The 10,885-nt window shown below is 39.9% G+C and overlaps 1 protein-coding gene across 1 annotated transcript in view; it reads right to left on the reverse strand.

The window, feature by feature from the left end:
- Nucleotides 1-10,851, reverse strand: part of LOC115450496 (serine/threonine-protein kinase minibrain) — a 116,197-nt gene extending 105,346 nt beyond the window's left edge. Inside the window, 1 exon segment of the mRNA XM_037437375.1 lies at nt 9,746-10,851. Within this exon segment, the coding sequence (XP_037293272.1) occupies nt 9,746-9,806 (61 nt within the window). The 5' untranslated portion in view covers nt 9,807-10,851.
- Nucleotides 10,852-10,885: the final 34 nt, after the last annotated feature.

Raw genomic sequence — 10,885 nt, forward strand, 5'->3', positions numbered from 1 at the left:
TAGTTTATTTAGAGTGAATGAATGATTCATCATAAGCAAAGTATTGCAAATGTAAATGTGCTAAGATTATAACAGAATTACGGACGCAGGACAAAGGACGTATAGGTAAGAATTATAGAAAATCACATCAATTATAATCCGTACATCGGCTTATGAATTGGATGTACGCACTTCGGCTTATCCAGAAACAAAACGCTCCGAGCGAATGACAATGGCAGGCTTTACATAATGTGTGTTTTAAAATAAATAACGAAGAATAATAGCTATTCAAGGCAAACTCATGTTTGAGTGCTGACGATTATATAATAACTAGTTTGATAGTGCATGAAGGCTTCAGGATAATAGTAGTCGTGTTGAAATGTGCATGGAGATCTGGGAGTATCTATGCGGGGGTATGTGGGAGGGGAGTGCGTGACGGAGGCATCGTCCGCGTAGCACCGCGCTACGTCACCGCGGGCCGTTCGGAACCGGCCGCCGTGCCGACAACCTGTGCTAGGTATGCGTGGAATGCGACTAGCCGGTATATTAGCGTGGGAGGTGCAACAAACCAACGTTCGCCATTTACGAATTGCAACTGCAATTCCGCCGGGAACATTATTCGAACACTGCTATGTAATATGTGAATATACGATTTTGTTTTAATTTAAGAGGATTGCGGCACCAAATTTGAGCACGGTTATAAATTTTGATTCGAAATAATTTTAAATGAATAAACTCGAAATAAAAATAATTATAAATTTTATGCATAATGAGAATGAGAAAGATTAATCAGCGTTCTAGATACTGAGGTGATTTTGCGCGATTGTAGTCAATACAACTTACATGACATATTAATTGACGAAATTACTAAATTTTCCTTACAAGACACAGGTCAATCAATTCGTCAGCGGCATGTTCAAAGTATTTTAATTTAGTAATATCGAGTACAAGGCCGGTTTAAAACCATGACATGGAAGTTTAAGTTAATCGTATGGACGCTCGCAGTTCAATGTAACTGCGCAATTCTTGAGTCGACGAGACTTCGGGGAATCCATTAAGGCGATCTCCTTGAGGCATTACAGCGCCAATGTCACCGGAGAACCTAGCGAGGAATTACAATTGTAAAACTTACGGCGATCAGATTCACTTTCCAGATAACCAAACATGTCAGTGTCCGCCGTTGGCAGCATCACTATTCGCTTCACTGTATTATGTCACTGCACTATCGTCTTATATGTCCATAGCAATTTGACGGTTTGTCAATGTGGAGTATCACAGAAAGCGGAGGCACGCTGTATGTCATTATTCGCAATGAATGCAAATCAATAAGACATGTCATGTCTTTTTCAAGTGGCGCGACGGCCCCCGGCCGGGCATATCGTATTTTTTTGCGTCGACGCGCATAAAATGTAGTTGAACAATCAATCTGGCGGCAAGCGTTGTGCCGTCGCAGCCCGCAGCCGACGACGCGACCCGTCCTTGCCCGCGTCACTTGTTATTGTTGTGAAACAATGTTTATACACGTGGCGATGTTGATACGATACGTAGTTAACGTGTGCGCCGATAAGGACGCTATGCCGGCGCGGCCAGCCCGCCACAACTAACGCGCGAAACCAAAGCCGACTGGTAATAACCTGCCGGAAGGCCACGTGATTCTGATGACAAACACAACGCTACGCTCAACAGTCACTTATCGCTCCGAGCGGTTCCGAGAGGCGCGCGATTATCGCATTGCAATTTACTATTAAATGTGTCACTATATATTTTTCTTTACCACCCACCTAGTAACAATGTTTAAGTAGATATTTAATTCGATTTTAAAATTAAGGATCCTGTATATGAACCCACCCTGTAAATTCTGTATATACATAATTCTACTAAAGATTATGAATATGCATTCAGCATCTTGAGGAGGGTACAATATTTGACATATTAAAAATGGCCAACAGTTTAAGGAGCGAAATCTTTGAAATCGTATCAACTATGCAGAATGATTTCTGAAGTGAGAAAAACGGGACCTTGCATCGCTTTTACTAATTCGTGGGTATATTTGAATTATATTTCTTTGTTTAATTAATTAATATATAAAGTTGCTAACTAGTATATTATATTATGTTAATTTGTTCAATATCTATGGCGGTTACCATCTATACAGAAAATAATTGTTACTTTCATAATAGGAAAACTCGCAATAAACCTTTATTAGGAAGACCTGGACCACACAAACTACTTTACATCCCACGTACTAACTACTTATTCCCGTGAATTCTGAGTTACTTCGAAAGAGATTGATATAGGTTCTGAGTATGCCAATTTTGCCAGTACTCCGACTCCAATGTAATATTTATAGAGACACTTCATCTATAAATAGTGTTTTTATTCTAATATTAGGTAAACATAGAAAAAAACGAAGTTCCTTTGTGTTACAAGTGTTAACTAGTAATAATATAAAACAATGATTTCATACTTCCAAATTCAAATTTTGCAAATTAGGAAAAAAAATATCAAATGATAAGACGGAGGAAAATACGGCGCCCGCAGTTCGAACAGTCATGTGCATAAAACTACACGAATTCCTTTCTTCCCCCGGCTGCTGCCAGCCACGCAATTTCTCCGATTGTATGCAAATCCTCGACGCAAACAAAGAATGAAAAAGCACCGACGTAGACGTTCGCTCCATCCCACCTGTGCACGGCCCGGGCCGTCCGTCTGAGCTGCTGGCAAACTGGCGGCCACCGCGCCGCACCGCGACGCAATCCCACCGAGAGCCGCACCGTAAACAACCGCGATATTATTCCTGAATAGATCTCATCTCTTTACATATCGACCGTCACCATCTTGTCGAGCACGCTTTTATTAGCCGTCTTCGGTCGGTGAATAATTCAGCGAGTATTCTATTAAGCACTTAGCCACAAGAATAATGCATCTAGTAGATTTTCATACTGGCGCGGAGTGTGGGGGCGGTCGCACAAACAGAGGCAAGTCGCCGGAGCCACATTTGCATCACCTTGGACCGACCTCCGAAGCGAAGGAAAAATAGAATGGAATGCATTTATAATTTGACCTAATAAAGGACCCAAGAAGCAAATTCTTTTATCCAAATAAGATTCGGAATGAATGAAAATATTACAAAAAATGTACCCTAAGTAATTTATGAATCTATTATCAACTTTGCAAAGATTGTAGGTGCCTTCATAATATAGAAGTACGTACATTTCATAAGAACATTAAACCATACGAAGGATAGCCGCTAATATACATGATAAAGATCACGACTACAAAAGTACGAACAGTTTTTTTTACGGAATCATTAAAATATTAAGTTTTAATTGGACTAACTTAAATATTATTTATACCGATCTGAAGTAACGTTTAGGTATCTTGTTAAATCAATGAGGTTGGCCTTCGTTTTGTGGCATAAAAGATGGCGAAGTTGGTCGTAAAAATAAGTAATTTAGTACTTAGTTCTCTTGCGTAAGCCGTCGCCTCTACGCCACTCGCTACGTCATATTGGAAAAAAATCATAGTTCAAGAACGAATGTCTGGGTGTAATACAATTCTATAATGTTCCTAAGTGCTAAAAAACTGAATTACATAATGTGTCTAATTTATCAAATGTCATGGCAACAGTCAACGATACCAGATACCATTATCAAATTCGTTTTAATGTTTGATGTAAATAAACGCTCATTTCAATGACGTTCAGTGTAATGTTTAAAAATAAATTATAAAGCATTTATACTATGAATTAAACATGATACGAATTATATTATCATTGAGGCGCCTAATTTGGCGGCAAACTTAATCTAGAAACTGCGAAACTAAAAACTTTGCAACAGCGCTAATTTTAAAATAATATGATAAATTGTTTCTATAAAAAACAAATCTAGAAGATGTATTTAATTAAATGTCATACGTATATGCAATATTACATATTATATACATGGCTATTATATGTACAGTTAAACAAAAATAATTGCTTCGTTACCTAAGATCATTTAATAATAACAAATGCTTAAAGGCCTCGTGCTCTATGGAAAATAATGAACAATTACCTAAAACACGCTTCATTCATAAACATAATTCATAAAAATATTAAAATCGTAAAGGTAAAAAAAATTCAGTAGTGTATATTTGGAGTAGTGATTAAGCATCAGTAGTGTTTTTGCTGTGCTTAGCATTTGGTGGTCGCGCCGCTGGCGGATTGGTCGCAAGTGACAGCAGATGGTAGCGGCGCGAGGCCAACGGGGCCGCAGGACGGGTCCGCGGCAGGTTTAACGGCCGGCCGCCCGCCTGTCTGGCCGTTCACCCGGGGCCCGCGCGGGGGCGAAACGTGCGCGAAAACACCGCGCCCGCGCCGTTATCGTCGCCGCTTGTGAGTTGAGCGGTGGCCGCGCGACCGCCGCTCGCCCGCCGCCGCTGCCTCGGCATTCACAGTACGCGTGCACTGAACACCACAGGATACCTAGCGCGGAGCGCCGCACCGCGTGCTACCATGTCGCGCCCTCGTGCAACGTGCGACCAACATGACTTATGCTTACAATGACTACCATGTCCTTTAGCGTGAACGATCATTTTTTACATCACTTGCTAAAATATATTATTTAATTACATAAAATTATTATATTTTGATAGTATGAAACTTAAGTAACAACCACCACTAGCACTTAACATTTGCATTATATTTTTTTTACGTAATGACTTATTTCTCAGTAATAAGAGTTTACAAAATACATAATTCAATAAAATGTTTATCTGTACTTGTATCCAGTTTCAGTAAAGAGTAAATGCGAATGACCCACTAAAATACAGAAAGCTGTAATTAAGGTACACTATTGATATCCATTAAACAGATTAAAGCAGATTTGTTACAACAAAAATTAAAAAGAGCTCAACATAATTCAATCATCTAAATAGCGTTAGTTAAGATTGTCGGTTCAGATTTATTTTTAGCCCGTTTCATTATTTACAAAGTGAAAATATATTACAAGTAATTTCGCCAGCCGCACAGCTGTTGATTAATATAACTCTATTTCTGTAATACAAATAACAAGGTGTAACCCGTGAAACTTCAGACTACCATTCGTATTAAATAATATTCACAATGTTCGTGATTACAAGTTATAAAATTGCCGCGGCTACAGCCACGATCGTGGCACAAATAGTGTTCTAAGAAATAAACGTTTTGAAAGTTTCTCACCGAGCTAAGCAAATTCGTCAAACATTTCCGCTACATCTAAAGAGTGGAACCATTGTCCAGCATCCAAGCGAGATAAGTGTGGCGCTCTAGATTGTGCAGGCGTCCACCGTTGTGGCTTCATGTGCAAAAACCGCCGGCGGTCAACGACGCGGGGGCCCGATGGGGATGTGCGACCAGCGGCGCACGGACACCACTCACCACCGGACCTCACTGTTACCTTTTTACAACCTTCATAAGTAACTATGACACACGCATCTGACATTCCAATTCTCAGCCCTATCAGTTTCCGATAAAATTCCATTTACGTCACAATCTCAGTTTCCTAGAATCGGTACGGTTTATATCTCGCGACATAAACGTGCGAAACGACATTTCTTTGCTGAATATTAATATTAGTTCTAAAAATGACCACGTTTTAATATCCATTAAATGACGATAAATTTTGTTTGCTCTTGAAAGGTCTCGAACAGGAAGTCGAGTAAGGGCAATGAACACTCGAATGTGAAGGTCGCGAAAATAAAGTATCAAACTGCTCATAAAGGAGTTGCTGGTTTAAATTAAGATATAAAATAGTCTGTGAAGATAAAAGTTGAAGAACTGCTGTCGTTACCGACGCGCTGACGTCAATAGCACATGTACTTGTGTGGCTAATCATATGACGAGTACTCTGAACTCTGCTACCCAAATTCAATAGTATATATAAGATATTAAGAACCTGCTACCTACTTCATTGAAAGTCTCAAATAAGCGTCATACATCCATCCGGATACCGTTAAGTCTTATGCTTTCCATACTCATTCAATTATTAAAATAACAGAACCGTTGGACGCGCAAAAACCTTAGCGGCCGGTCGATGACACCGAGGGGCACTTTAGGGCTGGCTCGTCATACTTCGGCAACTTCGCACAATATCATATTTTAAAATACATTTAATTTGCCACATCACCTTCAAATGAATCGCATTAGAAATATTTGTGAAATTAATAAAGTTTTCAATAGAACGGTTTCAGACATGCACAACGCATGATGCATTAAAGTCGAGACTTAATCCAATTTAAATGCAAATTGTTGGTGCGCAATGAAATCGTCCGTCGTCGCCGCAGATACAATGGAGCGAGAAGTCGACAGTCACCACCAACCCGGTGAAATCTTTAACCATTTGAATGGGTGAGCACCTGAATACCCACACGTTAAATACACTTGCCCACGCGTGTTCTGCCTACTGTTAGTATAAGTAACTACGCAAAATATTCTACCGCTGTTGAGCTATATATATCAAATAGTGGAAGGAACTATTGATTTAATAAGTATTATAATTAGATATTACTCACTTTTTATGATCAAATAATAAATATGTAAGAACAGTCATTGAAAGTAAATAATTTTGCCAATTAAAGTGTTGTAATCATCTACTGATTAATTAAATGGTTTCGTTGAGACATAAACCATGTCAATTTTATTTAATTATAATTAAAGTAAACAGTTTTTAAATCGATTAGCGGAATAATTTAAACTCATTAATATAATCTGTGGCTGAGAACAAACGGGAGAAACCAACATTTGGTAACAACTCTGGCGGATAAGAAATTTCTCATTAATAGAAACATTTTCACTGGCACAATGCGTCAGTGTCTACGGACAATTTTGGTGGGGCCACGATAAATCGTCGTTCCGCATTCCAATGTGAAATTCATTCACTGGTCGTAACGAAGTCGCCCAGACTGTGTGTCGGAGAAAGGTGACCATTCACCGGCTGGCGTGACTCGCGAGGCGTTCTCCGCTTCCACAAAGTCTTGACGCGACCGCCACACCGCTTGCTGTACTTAATCACCGCTATGTTACCTTGCCGTGCTCATAACACTTTATTACGACCTATATATATATATTCTAATCAGAGTATTGCCATTTTTAATTATAGATACACGAAATCTATGGTATTAACTTTGCCATATTCTTAATATTTTTTACAGCACATAACCTTAGATAGGGACTTACACTGATCCGGGCGTCGGACTCATGAGTCTCATGATAATAGTATTATTACGTAAAAAATCAATTTATTGCGCAAACGAATACAAGAAAACGTACAAGTACAAAAGTAAACTAAAGTAAGCACTTTCCAAAGCGCACGATATAATCTACATGACGGCGGTGCACGAACGTTTGGCTTTAATGACAGTGTACCGCGAGGCCAGCATCCGCCTAGCAACAGCTTTCAGACACTCAATGAAAGTTGATCGCGGCGGAAAAAATGCCAGTCCGCCGTTGGTTCCGGCACAAACGACCACCGTAAATATTTGGCACTCGGCTCTCCGCCCGCGAAACCGCTGTGTATTACAATTTTGTAACGACGTTTCGAAGTACCCGATCTTTTTTGTATACAGCTCGCTCCACTTATAAAAAAATTGTCGTGAGGGTGACTTCTGTCCTAATTTATTCAACTAAAATTATGTTTCCCCGACCATTGCGAGTAAATTAGCATGTTTATTCGGCATTCATGAATTTCAAAGAGATTGTTAGAAAATTTACCAGCTAGGCCTATGGTTATCCTTATAGGATAGCAACTTGCATGGCTGATGCCGATGGGGAAATCCCCGATGCTTGTATTGACTAACAGCGATTACATATGAGCGAGCATAAACAGATGCCAAGGTAGACGACTTACTTTCGTTTTGTGACATGGTCGGACATACACATGTGGAGTTAGATTCATAACTTTAAAACACCGCGTGAGAGTATTTCTTGGAACATCGTACGATATCCCTGGAGATATCACAATCAATACATTTATGGCCCATTCATCATGTTATTAAATCGTAAATAGAGACTTGAAACACTATGTGTATGACTTTTATATGCAACTTAATGGATTCGTTCAATTGTATCAAAATACAGAGACGATGCCCCAGATTTCTTAGAAACTGGGTATTTATTACGAGCACTATCTTTGTGTTATTTAGAAATGGCGAATGCAACGATCTCCAAGCCAAAAGCGTGGGAGGCGAGAGCCGTCGGGCTTCACCGGAAAATTAAATAAAATATAGGTTTAACGGTTTGATGTCGACCTGCATTCGAACGTCACCCGGATAAACAATGACAATTATTTATATAATTATGGAATCTTCTTACAAGTTATACAAATTGTTTCGTATGTAACGAAGCGAATACCACGTACTAACGAGCGGATACCACGTGAGTAGTGCGAGTGTTATATTTGGGAAATAAATATATTGGTGCAGAGGCTGTCGACCGAGGCAGAGCGTAAACTCATGTTATCCAATAAAAGTGTTCATGCAAGCGCCCATCTGCGAGGGTGGGACGCAGAATTAGGTTAAAGGTTGGCGAGGTCGACGCGTTTAAGTTCGAGGGTCGCGGTTATGTGGACCGATCAAAATTCACCCCACATTATCTACAACACAACATTTTTCTTAAAAACCACATCTGTTTAAATATTACGCGAATAAGGCATTCGGGACATCAATACTAATAGACATAAATTAACTAATTCTGTAATACTGGCATTTAATACAATCCATGCTATTTAAAACTACCATAATTTTAATTAAACAATGTAAATAACAGTAAATGAGGTCAAAGGGATCTGGGGCAGGATGTGCACACACAGGTGAGCTTATAGAGGGCTGTGTGCATTCAACAATGTAGCCCCATAGGTCCCGTCTGGCTGCACTTGCATGCTGTGTCAACTAAGGAGGTGATAGCATGGAAAATTATATTGTGTCCAATGAATCAACTGCGTGTAAGTTGAGGGAGGTTCTGCTTTAGTACCGTAACAGGGGTGGCAGGTTTACTTCAAAGAGATCAATTAGCTGCCATGTCAACTGAACGATTACATCAATTAAAACAGTTTTGTTTACTATTAATAGAAATATTGAATATTATATCTCTCACTCATTGATCCTTTTTACAAATGATGCTACATTTACTTTCTTTTGGTAATCATTACTTCGGAAAGAATGTGTAGGCTGATCCTCATTTATTTAATAGTTATCTGATTTATTTCAACTTTAACATGGTGTTGCTGTTATTTTATCTATTTACAACAAAGTTTTATTGCATGTCCTTATACTTTCAGGTAAACATGGCTTCATTATCAGTTTTTACTAAACATGTGTTTATTTTTTTCGAGTATTCAAACAAATACTAAAATTTCTATCAAATAATGTTTGAGCAGTCTATATTCTAATTCTAGGTTATGTTTTTATCAGTGAAAATTGTAAATACCACTGTTTGTGAAACATCTGAAAGTTTCATGAATTTTTCATCCATATCAAAAACTCAAACATTATAGATAACTAATTTAAGATGTTCTAAATTCCACAAATTCTTGCCCATCAATTAGTTGACAATATTTGACTTTCATTGGAAGAGTCTTCAAATAATCATTAGTGTTAATAAATATTATGTGGTAATTTATAGCATTATGTTTGGATGATGTTAGTGATGACAGTATGTTGGAATCAACAAGTACTGTCATTTTGTGATGATTTCCACATGTGTTGTATAAAAATATATACTGAGAGGAATATCTGTGTTCTGTATACTTACATTTATTTTTGGCATTTTCATCCATGAGCATGAAGTGGTGGTGACGGTTCCACGCTGCCATTTTGCCTTCGTGAGGAGCCCCGAGAAGCACCAGGGCCGCCCCGGCGGGCCCAACTCCGTCTAGGGGCTCCAGTGTCCTCAGCACACTATAACTTTGTCACACACTCATAACCCAAAGAACATAGCTTACACACACTGTGGCTCAAAACGCCGTCGCCTCGGACGGCGGTATCATCGGCGCCGACGCGCGGCGCACATGCCTTGCACTTCCGCTCCACGCACTTATGCACACGCGGGTAAACAAGCACGATCAAAACGGCACCCGCCGGTGATTCACCTCTGACGCCCGTCGGCCGTCGCGCGCTCCGCACTGCAGGCGGACTGTGGCGGCGCCCGCGAGCCACACACCACTGACACCCAAACACTCGTCCCGAGTCACGTGTGCGCCGTGTGCGCCTTGTGCGCTGCACCGAGTACCGACTACCGACGGCGGACGCACACACTGCCACAGCACACCCACAACTACACTATTCTGCACAAAATTATTCACAACAAATTACAAATCACTGTCAAATATCAAACGACTATTTATTAATGCTCCGATCGAACGCGAACCGAGCGAGCGAACGCGCCGCGTTTTCCCCTCGTCGATCCGATTGCGACTGCTACCAGTACCAATCGAACTCGCGAACAAAATAATAACAAATGTGCATGAGATGCTCGCTACAATACGTGCACGTGGGTTGCGTCACAGACGAAACAGACAAAATATTACGAAATCACAGTTAGCTTTGAGAATGTTTCGATTATTGCGACGGAATTTCTCTAAGTAGAGACAGTTGTAAACCACCAAGCGAATATAGAATTTCATAAAATACGAACTACACCGTCGCACGCACTAGTATCAAAAGTGATTGACTGATCAATAGTCTATTAGAATAATTATAACACCGGTAACTACACTATTTGTAAACAAAACACAGCCCGCAATGCATTCAGAAAATAACAGTTTGTAACGATAAACGCGATCGCGTTGACCAAGCGCGACAAATAGGACAAAACATGGCAGACTCGAAAAGCACACGAATCTTGTCTATGGATATTTTTTTTTAAATGCTAACCGCTATGGTCGCACTCCAC

This window comes from Manduca sexta, chromosome 11, assembly GCF_014839805.1.
Source record: "Manduca sexta isolate Smith_Timp_Sample1 chromosome 11, JHU_Msex_v1.0, whole genome shotgun sequence".
Taxonomy (NCBI): Eukaryota; Metazoa; Arthropoda; class Insecta; order Lepidoptera; family Sphingidae; genus Manduca; species Manduca sexta.